General features: G+C 37.4%; 1 protein-coding gene across 1 annotated transcript; it reads left to right on the top strand.

Annotated features, from left to right (window-relative positions):
- Window positions 1–2,667: 2,667 nt before the first annotated feature.
- On the top strand, window positions 2,668–15,026 carry LOC104216559 (uncharacterized). Its single transcript, XM_009766631.2, has 16 exons — window positions 2,668–2,964; window positions 3,721–4,142; window positions 4,239–4,324; window positions 6,012–6,166; window positions 6,420–6,484; window positions 6,628–6,822; window positions 6,966–7,020; window positions 9,231–9,446; window positions 9,717–9,829; window positions 10,092–10,281; window positions 10,448–10,507; window positions 10,589–10,843; window positions 11,535–11,793; window positions 11,869–12,074; window positions 12,511–12,561; window positions 14,227–15,026. The coding sequence occupies exons 2-16, from the start codon at window positions 3,880–3,882 to the stop codon at window positions 14,515–14,517; spliced, it is 2,460 nt and encodes an 819-aa protein (XP_009764933.1). The 5' UTR covers window positions 2,668–2,964; window positions 3,721–3,879; the 3' UTR covers window positions 14,518–15,026.
- Window positions 15,027–19,724: the final 4,698 nt, after the last annotated feature.

Raw genomic sequence — 19,724 nt, 5'->3', positions numbered from 1 at the left:
GGGGTTCTCATTTTGAAACAAATACTAACCAGTTCGGGATTAGCCGTTACATACAAAAAAAGTATAATCCTGTTTTTCGAGGTTTTCCTAAAACAACTGTTAGAAGTAATGTTTGCGATGATGAGGGAAATGAAGATTTGCTAGAATATTGGAAGAGAAGAAACTCTGGCCTTCTAGAATTTATTCAAGAAGACAACGATACATATAGTGAAATATTATTTACCAGAGACAGCGGGGACGCAAAAAAACAAGTGCTATCAATTTCAAGCGAAGAACCAATAGAAGTTAAGTATTGAAAAATTCTATAAATTGTTCAAAAAAAATATGTAATTTTATTTTATAAGTATTGAATTTTTTCATCCATTTAAGTTTGTTATTTAAATATATTTTTTAAAAAATTTAATTTTAAAATACCCCTTAGTATCTGTACCATACCCTTAAGTACCCCTTATGATCGGTAGAGGTATTGGTAGGGTATCAGTAAAAGTTCCGTTCTTTCGTGCCCATGAATTCCTTTAACAAAAGTATCCTTAAGGAACCCTCTTATCGATATCCTTCCCGTACCCTTAACCCTTGAGAACCTAGTACGCTCCGTAGATAGCCATACTCATTATGAGTTATATCATTCTAGAAAGTACAAATTGAAAAAAGCATACTTTTTAAAACCTAAAAGACGATATAAAAGGTCAAATTTGAAATGGGAATAACATACATGACAAGGTATGATTTATTAATATTAAATACTCATTCACACGGATAACCTAACGAATTTGGGATGTAAATAGTTCGTTGAAGTAGCATCTATTTATAATCTATTAATCAAAGCTTACACATGACATAAAATTTTGCAGACAGTTTTAACTTACCGAACAAGAACTATTTTATTGTTGTCTTGAAAGCAAGATGCAACTGGCAAAAAAGTTATATGCTTTTTATTCAATTTAGAAATATTGTAGATAAACTATACATTTAAAAAAAAGTGTAAATAAACCTCTGTTTTCTATTAGTATCATATCATACAATACAACATTAAAAGTTGAAAATGAAACATATGAAAGTATGAGATGAACAATCTAAGAAAAATAGTTCTATGAAAAAAGAAGAAGTAATGCTTGGTGATTGAATACTTTTTTTTGGATGGTGTTGTAAAACTACCAAAAAGCCCGAACTATCATATGGTCTTGCTATAGGTGCAAGAGGATCGAAATCCATACTGTTGCATTTATGTCGTACGAAAGGATAACTAAAAATTGTATTTACATTATCAAATGAGTGACTTTTTGAATAATCATATGATGTATATTTGTGATTTCGAACTCTTCAACTCGGCTGAAAAGTGAAAGGAAGAATTCACAAAATACATTAACGTGATTTTATTCATGTTCATTTTACTTATTCGTTTGAATAATTTTTTATTAATCCAATTGAAAATTCTTATTTACGATATCGGTGAGATTCAAGCTAAGCATATTTCTCTAATAAATCAGTGAACACATTGTTTGACTAAAAAGTAATAGACCTTTTTTATTAAACTAATTAAATAAGAAGATTTGGGACAATTCCTAGCCGAATATAATTTATTCTAGATCTGAGATAGAAGACATGGATAAACAAGCACAACTGAACATAAAGTTTGATTCCAGTTATGATTAAATTCCATAATGTAAGAAAAGGATGATTGCTCCAATAACATCAGATGATAACGAAGAATACATAAAAGAAAAGAGTCACCATTCTCGAACAAGACGGACCTTCATACATTTGATAAAGTTGAATTACAGGTGAATACCGAGATTCTAAGCTCTTTTCTTTTTTGGCGAGGAGCCTCAGATGATGGAACATCTTCACCATTAGGGAGATGTATATGTTTGTGTGTGTTCCCATCAACCCCCTTCTGTTATTCTCTCTCATGATATTTATACAAAACACTTTCCTTATCCAGCGGTCCTTAACCGGAGTACCTAAGTTCTTGAAATATCCCGTAGAATATTCCTCAAAAATGTCTAAGTGTTGAACTAGCCGTTCGGGCCAAATTGAGTGCTCGACCTCGACCGTAGTTGAATCACTCGCCGTTATATTGCTTCCTATACGTGATTTCGGCTCGGTTAACTCTTGATCGTTCTTCCTTAAGTAGAATTCTTTTGATCAGATTTTGACCTATACACATAAAGTCCATAATTTCGTGCATGATTTCATTTTTATTTAGTTAATTATTAACCTGTTGCTACATTCTTCATTTATACTAGCAATATAAATAAGATGATAGTGGGAGAGAGTACATAAAACTATTCATTAGAGTCATGACAAACAAAAGAATCATTACAAATAAATACGAATGTCTAGTCTTGAATAAGCATTAAGGAAATTATTCTAGATTACAAAAGACAAGAAACAAAGAGTTACTGTTTTTAATGAAGTGGTTTGATGGTAAATCTTAAATGCTTCATCCTGCTTTATTTGATTTGACATCGTTGATTGTGGGGGTGTGAACACTGCAAATGAGGGTTCAGATGTTGCGCCGCTAGGAGATTGAAAATCTTTGAAATTACTTATTTGGAACAAAAGAGCCTATTGATTGTGGTCATTTAACAGGGATATAAGTGTCATTTCACAAATGTTACAGGTGTCATTGAAAATTAGCTGTTTTTCAGGTTGGAGTCTAGGAAAAACGAGGTCTCTGTCCCCCTAATACGTTTCTCAGGTATTGATTTCCTCGTTCACATCTGTTCCTTTGTTCCACGCCCTCTGACTCCGACAGCCATCTCCGCCGTAAATAACCACCGTCGCCGCTGCGTTCCAACGCGTTATCGTCGCTAATCACTGACAAAGTATATTTTTTTCCAGCTCAAACACCGTTGACTTGCTAATTCCCCTTTGCTTGCTGAACAAAGAGGAAATAGGAAACTTTCATTTTAGGTGTTTTTTCCACGCCTATCAAAACCTTAATTGGATCAGTGCCTTCAGGTTGGTTTTTCTTGTTATTTTTCATACGCATTGTTAAGTTACTCCGGACCTCTGCGTCGAAAAGATTTTGTGCGGTAATTTTTTATATGATTAACTCGGACATTTTCGATTTTGCTAATAGAGCCTGCAAAATTGTGTGTCCCTATGAGTTGAATCGAGGGACATTCTGGTTTTTGCTAATGTTGTTGAATCTTTTTTTGGGTGATTGATCAAAGTGGTTTTAGTTAATTGCTAATTGCTATCTTACTTTCGTATGTCATTCTTGTTTCTTGTACCAATAGAGAGACATTGCATCAGAACAAGATGAGGTTAAGGGGCTTTAGTGGGGTTTTGGGAAATTCTTTGTGCTGCATTAGTTTGTTATAGAAGTACATTTTCTGAGTGCATGATATATTTGCCCTTTTGAATTTCTTCAATATAACATCTAGCAGTAAACATTTGATGTATGGTGGTAGTACACTCGAATTGAGTTTTCTCATCTTGGGGTTGTAAATGTGGATATTTATGCCCCATAATGAATGTCTTTGCTTGATCCCCGGTGATCTCTAACCTATAATGACGTCCTGAAGGGCCTAGACTATTATGAAATAGTTTTGTGAAGCTTTTAACATCTTGAACTCTTTATTCTCTGATGTCGGATATTATGAACTTGCTGCTAATCTTTCTGCCTGCTGTTTGCTTATCAAAACTTTTTCGCCAGTAGGTTTTATTGTTTGACGAAGGAGTTCTGAAACAAATAATCTTTCTAATACACAGGGATTCCGTACTAAGGTCTTTATTCTTAGACAAGCTAGAGCAGAATAGTCGTTTTTGAGATCGCGATTCACTATAATCTTGTTTCTGAGAGGAAATATATTGGGCTAATACTTGGGTGGAGGGAATTGGAGGGATGCAAATTTTTAGAGACATCAATAGATGTCTGTTATATTACGGCGCTTTCGATGGATGATAGCTGGTCTAAATAAAGGAACACCAGGAACCCCTAAGAGGTTGCACAGTGCTGATGTGCGGCCTGTGCCTCTTTTGCCACTGTCACAGAAGCAACAATTGCAACTGCTCAAGTCCTATTACGAGTCAAAGTCTGAGCACAGAAAGCCTAAACAACCAATGTTGGAGGCTGTGCATGAGATTTCCATCTACATTCACCGGTTTCACAATCTTGATTTGTTCCAGCAAGGGTATGTCGATATCATGTTCAATAGTTCTTTATCTTACTCCTTTGGTAATTTGACTATTGTTCTTCTGATGCCTTACATTTTTTGCCAAATATGTAGATGGTACCAGATTAAAATTACAATGAGATGGGAAGATGGTGATTATGGGTTATTAGGAACTCCATCTAGAGTCATCCAGTATGAAGGTAAATTCTAGCATATGACAAAATGGCCGAAGTATACAGCTGGCTACTATAAGCTGGAGACTTGCACTTATTGCAGTCAGTTACAGTGGGATATAGAATTGAGAAAATTTTTTGTCTTTGAGGAAAAACTGGAGAAATCAATATGCCGAAATGCTTAATTTCAATGAATCTGAGACTGATGTGGTAACTTTATTGGCAAAGATAACTTTCTGATGTTATGTGCATTTGATTGTAATTTTCTTGCTTCCTTGCTGAGAATTTGTAATTTTACAAGTAGAAAGCAGTTTTGGTCATTACACATTATTTCAGAGGATATAACATGAAAAGAAAAACTAATTAATAGGAAGGTAGATGTCATAGATTCTCTAGTACATTGATTTTTCATAATTGAATATGCTATATTTTTTTTGATAACGGTGGTTCTGGGCCAGCTTGCACGAACCTTGACTATTTTATCAGATACCTATTACCCCCCACCGGCAAAGGTACCACGTAACTCTGCCACATGGCTTAGGCAGATAGGAAGAAATCACCTAGTGTTTTTGTCTTTTGCTGGGATTTGAACCCTGGTCTCCAAGGCTTGCACTCACTTCATTGACCTCTAAAATTGTTCAGAAATTGAATATGCTATATTGCAGTTCACCAAAATTAGATGAATTTTGCAGTTCACCAAGATAATATACACAAGTCCTTTCTCCTTTTTGGAACCCTGTTCCCCTTTCAGTAGCTCATGACATTGATATCCGTCTTGGTTATGGTTTATCTATCCTTTTTAACTTCATAAAAATTGATTTATTCTTTTTAAGCATGCGCGCCTCGGGTGCCAAAGGCATGAAAGAATTACTTGCTCTATCTTTAGAAAGTAAGCTTACACTTGTGGTTAGTCTAACCTTTGGTCCTTTACAAGGTTCTAGAGACAACAATTAGTGAATGCTGTTAGATAACTCTCCTACATGTTTTTCTCTTTCTGGGACTCTTATATATGTTTCTTGGTTCTATTGGCATTGATATTTATTCAGAAAATTTGATGGCTACTATTATTTTCACACTGCAATTAAGTATCCTAGAATCTGCGCAACCTTAAGCCAATCACTGCACTGCTAAATCAGTTCCTGTTGTCTGGACTAGTACGAATTCTCTTCAGTTTTGACCAGGGTTAGTGGCTAGAATGTGACCTTTGGCGGTATCTCATGTATATGCTCATGGTTGATTGATAGTTTGAAAAAATTCACACTTTTTTTGCACTTGTCTTTTTTAATTCATTTCCTCTTGCTGTTTTTGCCAGAAACACGTAAAGTAAATACTTAATGGACCTAATTTTGTCTTCAACTTCTTTGGGAACTAGGTTTGCTAATATCTTAAGCAGAAAGGAAATAGTCGGATGAGCTCTCTGAAAAGAGATCTTAATTTGAAAAGGGAGGAATATGAGTTAGAATAAACTAGGTTATGTTATCCTTTCTGTCTTTCTTTTCTCCTTTCTTTTTGATGAATAATACACTAGGTTTCTGTTTTGACTGGGTAGGGCCTTTTAATGTAATTGAGGATAGTTTGTCCTCATTTATAGTTAATTTTTGGGTTAAAAAAAGGAAAGCAAGAAAAGTATATGTTCGCAAATGCCTCTGCATGAGCACACACATAGAAAGCATACCATTGGGTTTGGTGAGTAATACCTTTCTTTGGGTTGCAGCTCCTGATTTGGGTTCCGAAGATGTATATGGAGTATGGAGAATTGATGATACAGATCATAGTTTCTCCACACAGCCTTTCCGTATCAAGTATGCAAGGCAGGATATTCTTCTCTCCATGATGGTCTCATTCAACTTATCTCTGAGCAAACATGAGGTGATTTCTCTTGGCCTTAGCCCCCTTACGTAATTTCTCCCCTCCCCCTTCTCCCCCACGTGCACGCATCAAAGGTATATTGATTTGGGCTTTGTTCTTGTGCCCAGTTGTGAAGCAACAAGGTGAGTTGGTTCAATTGAAGTATGTGTACACATTGTTAAAACATTTTGGGCATATAGGTTCCCCAGAGATCCATTATATCTTTCCTATTCTTATTAATCTTATCAACTAATATGTGCTTTGAAACTAGCAGGGTCCACCGACATCTGCTGTTATTCTGAAATTTGAGCTTTTCTATGCTCCTATATTGGAGAACGGGTTAGTTCTTTTTGAACTGTGTTTTTCTGCAGATGCATCAAGAAAATTATTGACAAACAATTATTAATTCTAGTATTCTCTGATTAAAACAAAATGTGAATACTTTGAGTTCCTGTGAAGTACTTGTATAATTTTCTCTGCAGGATTAGTCTGCAGGCTTCCTTGGATGCTTGTCCTGCTGCAGTCCATGAATTTCGTCTTCCATCCAAAGCTCTTCTAGGGTTGCACTCTTACTGTCCTGTACATTTTGATGCTTTTCATGCAGTACTAGTCGATGTGAGCGTCCACATCAGCCTTTTGAAAGGTGGTGTTTACACCTCCTCACAGAAGGTACCAAGGTTTGTCAAAGATTCCAATCCTTTACTGTTAAAATGAGGATGTAAATGAGCTTATATCCGTTTCATGTGGTTGCTATTTATTTGTGTGCCGCTTTTTATTTTTAAAAGATGGTAGATAACTAAATTTTACCGGACCTTTTCAGCGACTCTCGTGTGGACGAAGATAACAATAGTGAAGATTATGATCAGGCTAAACAAGTACGTGCTTTTCCTGACTTTTGATTTTTGAGCTCAGACTCCTATACCTGGCTTTTATAATGGATTATGTAAAACTTTTAAGGAAAGGCCGACATACCAATTTATAGGTGAAAATGTGAAGGAGGAATGGAGGATGCTATTTAATAGACTTCCTTGGTTTTGTGATCATGGATCATTTAAGCGTCAAGGATCATTATTTATTAGTTTTTTCAAGCACATGACATTCTCGTGCTTACGCCTCAATTGTTCTGCTTTACATTTGGAGTTTATTAATAATTCACCGTGATAGTCAAATGGAAGATATTCACTGGTTCCTTGAATTCTCTGTTGTTTCTGCTGCTTGCTTTTCAATGAATTTTAGTAAGTAAACTCAGCCTTAGTGATGTCACATTCGGCCTATGAATATATTTCAAGATAAAATCGAACTATAGGAACTTGGTGATGCAGAGAACTCTGCGGGGAAAAGAATTAGTCAAGAGAGAATTTCACATATAAATTAAATTTAGCATCTTAGTTAAATTCGAAGGCAGTACGGGTTTTTGACATCACGCAGGAGTCTTTCTGTTGCACATTGCTAAAGAACTCGATAACAGCATAAGATTCTTTCAGCTGCACTTACTAAAGAACTTTGAAAGAGATTGCAAGGATTAATTTGGAGAGTTTTTTCCCAAGAGGGTCTGTGAGGTTAACTGGTTTTAACCAGGGAGCTGAACTGTTAGGGCATGTAAGGTTGATATCATTCAGGAACTTTGGGAGCTTTGGTAGTTTAGTGCAAATATTTTGGCTAGCAAATAAATACATATGTGTTTAAGGCTATGATGTTGCTATGTTTGCCTTAAAAAATTCGATTCATTCTGGATTTCCTACATAGCTGGAGAAGAGATGGTCTGAATAGGAAGACACACAAGCTATGGAACACTATTCATTTAGTGGACAATTTAGAATGGAAGAAACAATAGAATTTTTGAAGGCAAACATAGCAACATACATAGCCTTAAACACAAATGTATTTCTGTGATAGTTTTTTGGTGTAAGATGGCCTTTGTAAATGATGAAGTTTCCATGTTAGATATGATCGGGGCTTTGCAAACTTTGAAATTTCTTAACTGCTGTTATACCATTTATAAAATATCATTAGCTATCAGGAAAAATTATATATATACATATATCTATCTATCTATCTATCTATATATATATATATATATATATATATAGCCATTCAAAGCAGAGGCGGACCTACAGTATTGGGAGGGGGGCCACCGGCACCCGTTAACCTCGGAAAAAAATTCGTATATATGGTGTATTGATATATTTTGCAGGGACTCCTGAAGCACAAATGCTGGATGGGGGCACTGGTCTGATGTGCCCCTTTAGCGTCTCCCTTGAGTGCAGTGACTTGTGTTCGAGTCCTAACTGCTCCATATTTTTGGAATTTTTTTTGTTTAACAACTTTTCTACCGTCAGAAACCAACAGTCTTTTATTTTTTGCTCTTTCTTATTATTAATAGCCCCCTCCCCCCCAAAAAAAGAAAAAAAATCCTACCACCAGTTCTCCCTCCACGTTAAGAGAACAAAAATTAAGAAACCGTTTCCCCCTTCTAAACCTATCTTCTGTCGTGCTATCTTACCGTCAGGATAGCCCACCCACTACTCACCACCAGATGTTTCACCGGCTAGACCCCAAGTATCCAAACTTTGCCGCTTGTAATTAGCATATCTGTGTTAAAGATAGTTGTGCCCCCTCTACGCTCAAATCGTGGGTCCGCCTCTGATTCAAAGGGTACTAGAGCATAAGGTGGAGTTTGGATTAGAAAATTGTTCCGCTTTGTTTGTGGAAAAGAAATGTGTTTGGATTTCACTTTGAAAAATCTCCTCTCCAATATTTGCATTATATTCTAATTTTTGGTCTAATATTAATTATATAGATCAGATGTTAGACTTCATTAGTTCCCGCATAGCTAAGTAGGGATGCTTTTGCTCAGTTGTACGTAACTTTTGTAATTCAGTACTCACTTGGTGCTGTCAAGTAATTGAAATTACCTTACCTTTCTCTCAAAAGAAAATAAAAATTTTGTTTCCTTAAACAAAGAGGACGGATCCGTGACAGAATCACATATCTTTTTTTGGGCATGTGTGACATATAAGATTCATTTGCCTTATCATATTTATTATGTGGTTTTCCAGCATTTCTTATCATATTCTTGGAACAGGAAATGCTTGTTAAAGCCTTTTCAGGTGCACGTGATATACTTTTCGAGGAGCTACAAAAAATTAGCAAGGCTATAAATCAATCTATTGATTTTACTGATTTTACTTCCAAGTTCGATGATGAACAAGGATCCAAATTTCCTCCAAGTGCAGACACAGACTTGATGAATGATAAGGCTTCAGCAGAAGTGCCAAGCAAGATACCAAATGGCTTCAAGGTCTTATCCTGTTATCCTCATACTGCAGCAATTTATTCTGATTATGCTTACGTTAATATGGAACTTTGTGCATCTTAATATTTAATTTCTGACTTTGACTGTCCTTACTATGAAGATTCAGTTGTACATAAGTTTTGATAACTTTCGTTTTCACAAAAGTGCATTTATCTTTTGCGGATGTTCCTACATATTAAGTAGATATGAACTTAGGACTGAGGGAGGACTGCCTTCTATACCTTGCTAATTCTTACTCTTTATGTTCTTAAGCAGAAACTAAACGATGGGGTTTTCCAGTCTCAATCTAAGGATGACTTACGCCAGTTGTATCATTCCCTTGGCAACCAAGTACTTTACTTATGGAGTTTGTTTATGAGGTTCCACAGGTTTGTTTCCATTTACATTTACCTTGTACTCAATGAGCTTATATTATCTAGCCCCTCAGTCTTTACGGATAAGTAACATTTTGTGAACTGATAGAGAAAGACAAATACCTCATTTTATGCCTTAGCTACCAGTTAATGCATCATGCACCTCAATTTGTCTATCATGGACAAGATCACACATAAATAGTTTTTTTATATCTAGGGTCCATCATCGTTAGTGCTGTTTCTTGAGATCTTAAACTGGTTCTTTACTTCCCTTTAGGACTCATAAGGCGTTGATTATGGACTTTCTGCATGAGCAATGGGCTATTGATAGAAGAGCTGAATGGTCAATATGGATGGTTCATTCTAAAGTTGAGATGCCTCACCAATACATAAGTAGTGACATTGATAGCTCTTCTTACCATGGTTCCAGCGGGAGAGCACCTGTTATGCGGAAGACAACTGAGGACGTAAGCATATCAACTCTTCTGATCTGCTATAATCGTTATCGTTTCTTTTCATTTTTTTCCCTCGAACATTAAATATAGTGCAAGGAAGTCTGAGTTTTTAAGGATGAGAATATTCTATATTTTTTAATGTTGTATTTAACTTGAACTGTAATTGCGCTTTATGCAGCCTGCGCAGACTGCAGCTATGCGAGCCGAGCTTCATAGAAGAAGTATTGCACAAATGCGGGTTAGTACAATCTAACATATTATGCTGGGTATGGTTATCTTCACTGTGATGGATTGATGAATTAGCATTGGTTCATTGCAGATCAACAATCGATCTATTCAAGACATGCATATATTTGGAGATCCTTCGCGCATCCCAATTGTAATTGTAGAGCGTGTTGTTAATGCACCTTTGCGGTCAACAAGTGGAAATTCATACTTCATCCACCGGGAGCCAAAAGATGCAAAGAGCTTGCTAGCTGGGACAAATTTTAAAGGCACAAAAAAGATTCCTGGCGTAAGCCCTTGTCAAAATGGCCGTGTTTTGAAGATTGTGGTTTTTGTCCATGGATTCCAGGCATGTTGATCATCCTTAACATCGGACGTATTAATAATCCTGTTGTTTGTTTTCTGCATACATCCATGTGATTCTCTTTCTATTGAAGGTTCTCTATCAGAATGCACCTCTAGTTCCTGGTCTGGAAGCCCGGCATACTTGGTTTTTCAACAGCGTTTTTTTCTTTCAACACTATGTTTTCGATAGATTCTCATTCAACTCTATGTTACTATTCGATCAAAGTATGGTTCAACAATTGCTTTTTTGAAATACAAAAAATGACAGTAGTTGAAATAAACCATTTAATTTTGGAAGAAACATCTTCAAACAACCATTGAAGTGAATAAGAGCACCCTATTCCATGTCAACCTGAAATAGTTGTCTTTTGGAGATCCTGATGTTTATGCTCGAACCAAATGCCTGTAATTTAAATTTGATGGTTGATGTTCTTGAGATCTTCTTCTCTCATGAATGACAATGCAAGAGGAAGGGTTGGCGTGCTGAATAAACTCTACCAGATATGCAAGGCATTCTGAAACTAAATCTTTACTTGCAGTCTTTTTATGATACATGGATGAGGGACTTCAGGGTTTGCTAGGATCGCGGAAATGTATTTCATTATGGTTTACTGCAACTATGGTGTAATAAGCTGCTTTTTCACTAACCATTTTGCTGATAATCCTTTCTAACACTAAGAGACCATTTATTGCAGGGACATCATTTAGACTTGCGGCTTGTTCGGAACCAGTGGCTTTTAATAGATCCCAAGATAGAGTTTCTTATGTCAGAAGTTAATGAAGAAAAAACGGCTGGAGACTTTAGAGAAATGGGCTTACGGCTGGCACAAGAAGTAACTTCTTTCATAAAAAAGAAGATGGACAAAGCCTCAAGATCTGGAAATTTAAAGAGTATTAAGCTAAGTTTTGTTGGACATTCTATTGGGAACATCATATTAAGAACTGCTTTAACAGGTTTGTTCCCTGTAATCTCAGCAGTGTTCTTCAACTAACTTTCACTGTTTCTTAGATTTTGTGCTTCTTTTGCAGAGAGTATCATGGAACCATATCTCAGATTCCTTCACACATATGTTTCTGTATCTGGTCCACATCTAGGTTACCTGTACAGTTCAAATTCTTTGTTCAATTCTGGGTTGTGGCTCTTGAAGAAGCTCAAGGGAACACCATGTATACATCAGCTGACATTCACAGATGATCCTGATCTCCGAAACACTTTCTTGTACAAACTTTGCAAGGTACTACGCGGTGTAGTAGTAACTTATCAACAACAAAAAAAACTATATGGTATTGTAGTACTAATTTTGCTTGAGGGTATTGGTGCATCGGTCAAATTTACTGCTTTACCTATTCATTCCTTTTCTTTAGTTGGAAGTCATGGCTAGGTTCGGACGGGAAGTGGATCGATCAATCTTAGTCATGAATTTCAGATGGAATATCTACTATCCTTTATTTTCATGACATGCTTGACTGCGGTTATCTTTTGTATTCAATCAATTAACTTGCCTCCATCCGAAAGTTATTTTTGTTATTGGTTCTTTTAAATTCAGTACCTCGAAAAGAGATTTCAAATATTTCTGTAGGCCTAATTTGATCTTGTTAATCTGAAAGAAAAGGCAGCGGTAGCTGTGTCTATTGACAAAGTACTGACACTCCTAATTGTGTCTTTGCCAGCAAAAGACCTTGGAGAATTTCAGGAATATTGTTTTGTTATCTTCACCTCAGGTATTTTAACCATCTTCTTTGGCTGGCTTATGTTTTCTACTTTCTCGCGATGGTTCCTTCTGACTATAGAAAATAAACTCAATATCAGTTTTTTGATCTTGAGTATTTCATACGTGTGGGACAGAATATGATAGAACTGAAATTGGGTGTACTCATCTTGAGACAATTTGGTTTGAGAGATGATCTCTCTGTTTTTTTTGATTGGTAGATGATCTCTCTGTATCTTTTCTTCATTGTGAGAATTGATGTCCTTTACCAAAAATTTATGAGAATTGATGTAAAATTTATGAGATAGAACTGAAATTTGGTGTACTCATCTTGAGACAATTTGGTTTGAGAGATGATCTCTCTGTTTTTTTTGATTGGTAGATGATCTCTCTGTATCTTTTCTTCATTGTGAGAATTGATGTCCTTTACCAAAAAATTATGAGAATTGATGTAAAGCAAGTCTGGGATGTTCAACTTGTTGAATGAATAGAAATGTGGCCCAGCCACCACCATTACCCAAAAAAGATAAAAAATAAATAAATCAGATGGTACGCGGGTTAATGATGGTTTTTGATTTGGAAAGGAATGTGCTAAGAAAGTTTTTAGCCAGATGCTGAACAATGGTTTTAAGGCTCAAAAGCAAGAGAAGTTGAAATGCATGTCGGCTATGATCAGTAGTAGAAACTTTCTTCTAAAAGTCACTTATCTGAGTCTTTTAAGTAACATACATAGTATGAGAATTGCATGGGAAGTATCTAATTGAAACTTAATTTTCTGTGTAAAATATTAACCATTGGTTACTAGAGATAGAAAGTACAAATGATATTGTCTACAGATTCCATGGCCTTTATATTCGTAAGGCATTCTAGACTAAGTTTAACAAGCTTGCCTTCTGGTACTATCTCCTAAATAAATTGTATCACTGAAATTAATTGCTTGACACAAGAGTAAAGCACATGTTGCTCTTATGGCAGATTTTATGCGGAGAATAATTTTCTGAAGCATCATAAAGCGCATGCATTTTTTCTATAATATAAGGGAAACCTGCAACTTTAAACACACAGCACAAAATCAATTGATTGGAACATAAAGACCTGGAAGGGCATAAAACTGTTAAATATTTGGGTGTATGCATACTCAAATAGCTTCCGGAACTGCTTTATTTTTTGTTTCACTTTTTCGTATAGTGTGTATCAAGAATTGCTTGTAATTTGATTGGTAACTGAGTTACAGTTATCACCGCACACCTCACTGGCTCACTCCCCTCTCCACCTCTGTATGGAAACACCTCAGCACCTTGACCCTCCCCACCTGCCTCATCATGGTGTCCACATCCACTGTCTTCCGTTCCAATTAGAGTTTGTGACTTCCGTAAAGATAATATCTGTATGGAAAAAGAAAAGCACCCTTTTATGCTGTTTATCATTACTTCTAACGTCTTTGCTAGTTGCAGTTTTTAAACACCAATCTTGTTACTGCGACATTTTTCTTGCCAACTCTCACTATTTCAACTGTACACCTTGTGTTAGTACCACTATGTGGTGTTTCCATACAGAGGTTGGTCAAAACTGGTGTTATTATCACTGCACTGCTCAAATGAGTCTCAATAGGGACATGCTGTCTTTGAGATTATTGTTATCTTTGCTGGTGTTATGATCGCTGATTCTGTCTTTTCAGGATGGTTATGTTCCATATCATTCTGCAAGAATTGAAATGTGCCAAGCATCTTCAGGAGACAACTCTAAAAAGGGAAAGGTATTCCTGGAGATGCTGAATGATTGCTTGGACCAGATACGTGCTCCGTCATCCGAGCATCGAGTGTTCATGAGGTGTGACGTCAACTTCGACACCACATTGCAAGGAAGGAACTTGAATACTATAATTGGAAGGGCTGCTCATATAGAGTTCTTGGAGTCGGACACTTTTGCTAAGTTCATAATGTGGTCATTTCCGGAGTTGTTTACATGACTTTTTGCACGAGGTCACTTGTTTCATCACAACTGGACTCCATATCGTGGAGCCTGCCTACAGTGCTGAGCGAACCTCCATTTTTGTGCTGCCCGGCGCACTCTGTGACTATGTAACTCCACGAATATTGCTGCTGTGGTAAGTCATTTGCTGCAAGCTGATTTTGGTGAAGTTGCTCAGCCTAGATGTGATATAACTCTATGGTCCAGTTACAATGACTGGAGTACCATACACTTGATAGCAAATGCTGGAGAGGGTAACAACTAATATGCCTTTGGTGGAGATGGTAACGTTGTCGGAGTATGAACTCCTAGTCTGAATATGTTGTGCAATAGTAGAAATCAGGTATAACGAAGACCAACATTAGTCGAGTTAGACAAGTTATTTTTAGTGTTATCGATGTTCCAGTAGAAATTATATTCTTATCGGGCACTCATGTAATAGAGAAGTGGAGTTACAGTGTACACACGGTGATAGCTGATTGATATTTATGGCTTATTCTGTGGGTCTTTTCTTCTTGTTTTCAATTTGGGGTTGGGGTTGATCATTCGTTTGTTTTGGTTCTTTGTCTGAACTGCGAGGATAACTGCCTAAGCCGTGCCCTAAGGGGTCATTCTCCAAACAGGACGGTCTTAACCTTTAGGTTGTTTAAGTAGGTTGGGTGACAGATCGACCATAGGACTACTCCAGATACTGTCGTAGCGCTTATATTCTCTACTTAAGTCGACTTACTAGTAAATCAGACAAGAAGCTTGAAAAGGATAATCTGAAAAGTAGAACAATAACAAGTTCTAAGTTCTAACTACTTTCTTTCCTACTTCTTAGGTTGGCAGAGTAGTATTTTCCGGTGTAATACCCACCGGATTCCCCCATCCTTTCTTCTCCACTCTCCACAAGCCTTACCATAATAATATTATAATAACAGGATTTATTACAATGCGGGTTTCAAATCTTTCGATATCACAAAAAACAGAACGAGATCAGAAGTTTGGTTCGAATGGATCGAGCGCAGTGGAAAATTAATGAGGTTTGCAACAGTTAGCATTAAAGTTATGAAATGGGTAACAAAGTGTGTTTAATGTGGCTTCAAAGGAACATAGCAAGGCAATAAGAAGATGGTCTATGAAAGACCATTACATCGAATATTATTGCAACCTTAAATATAATGAGTATGGCAGGTACATCAGTTTCATGGATGTACAGGGTGATAATAGAACTGTTATACTTGCACCAGAAATTGCATTAAATGTTGGGTGGAGCGCTATAGCCCAGAAAATTCTTAGGCTCATAAATAAGCCTGATAAAGAAAAAAAGAGTCCCCTATCAAAATCAACAATGCCAAGATCACAATCCCAGGTGGAACAGAGATAACGGAAAAAGATGTCTTGAGTCGATGCATTGTAGGCAGAGTTCTGACCTCTACGAAGGAAGCACTATCTTTGAACGACATCAGAAGATGGGCAAGCTCCAGTTAGAAATCTACCATCAGTATTAATGTCCACGAGATGAACGACTCCCAGTTCCTTTCTGAATTTCCTTCAAGGAAGGAAGCAGAGCATGTTCTTAATGGTGAATGGTACTGGAAGAAATTTAAAGTTTGGTTAGGCTGGTGGAGTCAGAAGGCCTGCCATGTTCTAAAAGGTAAGTTTTATAGAGCAGTGGTTAGGCCTGCCATGTTATATGGAACTGAATGTTGGCCGGTAAAGAATTCACACATCCAGAAGATGAAAGTAGCAGAGATGAGGATGTTAAGGTGGATGTGCGGGCATACAAGGATGGATAAGATTAGGAATGAAGATATCCGAGAGAAGGTGGGCGTGGCCCCCCATGGAGGACAAGATGCGGGAAGTAAGACTTAGATGGTTCGGGCACATTCAGAGGAGGAGCACTGATGCACCGGTGAGGAGGTGTGAGCGACTGGCTGTAGTGGGCACGCGGAGAGGTAGATGGCGACAATAGAAGTATTGGGGAGAGGTGATCAGACAAGACATGGCGCGACTTAGGATTACTGAGGACATGGCCCTTGACAGGGAATTATGGAGGTCGAGCATTAAGGTTGTAGGTTAGGGAAAGTTGTGAATATTTCTACAGCACAATAGAGTGAGACTAGCCAGTTAGGAGTTAGACTAAGAATGTCATTGGTCGTCTATTGATGCAGGGCTTTACCTGCTAGTTTTACTATACCAGCCATCTATTTCGTATTTCGTATTCTGTATTTCATATCTCTTATATTGCTGTTATTTTATTATGCATTTTTATGGTACTAATATATCGGCTCCTGTTGCTTTTTTGAGCCGAGGGTCTCCTGGAAACAGCCTCTCTACCCTTCGGGGTAGGGGTAAGGTCTGCGTACATATTACCCTCCCCAGACCCCACTTGTGGGATTATACTGGGTCGTTGTTGGTTAGGTTGGTGGCGTCCTACCACTGGATGCTGGCCGGAGGAGGTAAGGCGGGACTGGGTATGGATCAAGCTTTTGGGTCTACTAGTAAATCTCTGGTCGGAAAAAATGTTCAAAATTATAGGAGATTATTGTGCGGGATGGATAGAAACAGAGGAGGAAACAACGCTTCAAAATCACCTGCGCTGGGCCAGGATTAAAGTGAGGGGAGATGGAAGCAAGGTTCCTAGAGAGGTAGCAATAGACAGTGACAATCTACTGTACAAAATTCCAGTGTGGTGCGAACTGCCGACGACTGTGGTGGAGGTTCCTTTGAGGGAGGAAGAAGAAGAATGTAGTTGTCTGATGGGTAATGAAAGAAATAGTTACTCGTTGGTTTATAGTGGAATCCACCTTGGAAAAGGGTGTATTGTCGGCGGCTTTCCAGGACAGTCACGTGAGTCCTCACTTGGAATTTAAAAGCCCTAGTAAGTTGGCATATGTGCCAGGCTCACGTGCGATTGAGCCCAGATTTGTAAAAGAGAATATGGGCCCCAATTTTAAATTGGGCCTAAGCCAGACTGATTTTTCTGTCAAGTTATGTTACAAGGATCCAATACCTTCAGCCCATAAAGAAACACTTAATGACCCCTTTTTAATTGAAGTCCATGCCATCAAAACAACATAAGAAAATAACAAAGGAGCGAACCAACTTGAATTCAGAGACAGAATTCAAGGAGACTCTTTACACCCTCAGAAAGAGTATGAAAAGACAGAGAGATCGACCAATTCAATCACTGCAGCAATCATGGAGATCAGCAATTTAGAGCATCAACATGCAACAGAATCATAGGAAAACATGCAAATTAGGGAGGTAAACGATTTGGGGGAGTGGACCATTGAAGAAGTTCGCCCTCTAAATTCCTTAATCAATGAAGAAGAGGATGATGCTGAATTTAATGCACCAATCTGGGTGCATTAAAACATTATCAGATTGAGTAAGGAATTTGGGGTAGAGTTTAAAGGTTGTGAGAAGGAAGCTTTTCAATTATTTATGAAAATTGACGGCAAAAGAGGAAATGCAATGGAATCTACCTCATCGATTATGGAGACAGTCATACCAAAAAAGAAGCAAAGCAAAGAAGTTAGAAATTTAGATATGGAGAGCAATTTCAAAAGTAATGGAACAAGGAGCAGGGGGATACATGACCATAAATATTAAATGATGATCAAAATAATTTCATGGAATATTAGGGGGCTAAATAGATATAGAGAGTTGATAAAAAATATAATGGGTAGTTGGAAGGCAAAAATTTACTGCTTTCAAGAGACAAAAGTAGAAGGGGAAATAAGGGAGATTGTCAGAGATTTATGGGCTAGTAGATGGGTGAAGTACGCTCAATTAAAAGTTAGTGGGACTAGAGGGGGCATTCTAATTATGTGGGATAGTAGGGTATGGGAAGGGTAAATAAGTAGTGTGGGGATATTTTCCATTACAATCAAATTTAGTAGAAGATCACAAGACTTTGTTTGGCACATCTCCAACATTTATGCTCCTAATGATAGAGAGGAAAGAGAAGAAGTATGGTGGGAGGTAGGGGCTGCTAGGGGTCTATTCAATGGACCTTGGGTGGTGTGTGTGGATTTTAATACTGTTAGATATCCATAAGAGAAGAAGAACTGTAGTAATTTCAACAGGTCAATGACTTAGTTTACAGAATTCATCAATGATATATGATTGGTAGACTTACAGTTAATGGTGGGAGGTTCACTTGGAGAAAAGGGGTTGATCACAATGTTGCTGCTAAACTGGATAGATTCCTAGTTTCTGAAGAATGGGATGAAGGATTCAGAAAAATTAATTAATCTATCCTACACAGAGTCACATCAGATCATTCCCCTCTGCTTCTACAGAGTGGGAACTGGGAACCTTGGTGGTTGCTGACTGAAGGTTTCAACGAGAGAATCAAAGAATGGTGGGAGTCTTTCTCATGTGAAGGCAGTCCAGATTTTGTCCTAGCTTTCAAATTGAAAGCTCTAAAAGGGAAGCTCAAAGAATGTAGCAAATCAGCTCAAGGCAACCTGAAAACGTAGAAGCAGAGTATTCTGGACCAACTAGCTGAATTGGAGGAGACAGAAAAAGTGAGGTCACTAAATAAAGAAGAAAACTCAAAAAAGCAACCTTATTGATAGAATTCAAGGAAAATGCTAGGAAGAAAGAGATAGCATAGAGGCAAATGTCCAGAGCAGTATGGTTGAAGGAACGAGACAAAAATATAAAATTCTTCCACAGAACTGCCAATGCTCACAAAAGATTCAACAACATTGACAAGTTACAAGTAAATGGTGAAATAGTGGAGAACCCTACAGATATTAAGAGAGAGATAATGACCTTTTATCAGCACCTATATTCTGAGACTGAGAGTTGGCAACCAAAGTGCAACTTAAGGGGCTGCACCACCATTAATGCAGAAGACAACCAAATGTTGCTGAGTCCTATTAAACCACAGGAAATATGGGAGTGTGTTAAAGCTTGTGCAGGGGACAAAGTCCCGGTCCCAGATGGATATACAATGGCCTTCTACATCCAATGCTGGGGAGTGATAGGATCAGAGGTGATTGCTGTTGCTCAAAATTTCCATGATAGTTGGACCTTTGAAAAGAGTTTTAATGCAACCTTGGTGGCTTTGATTCCAAAGAAAGTTGGGGCCAAAGAATTAAAAGACTTCAGACCTATTAGTCTGATAGGAAGTTTCTACAAAATAATTCAAAGATCTTGGTAGAAAGGCTCAAAAAAGACATTGGAAAGCTAATGGATACCTAACAA

The sequence above is a fragment of the Nicotiana sylvestris genome, chromosome 3 (assembly GCF_000393655.2).
Source record: "Nicotiana sylvestris chromosome 3, ASM39365v2, whole genome shotgun sequence".
Classification (NCBI taxonomy): Eukaryota; Viridiplantae; Streptophyta; class Magnoliopsida; order Solanales; family Solanaceae; genus Nicotiana; species Nicotiana sylvestris.
This window is presented reverse-complemented; position numbering and strand designations above follow the sequence as displayed.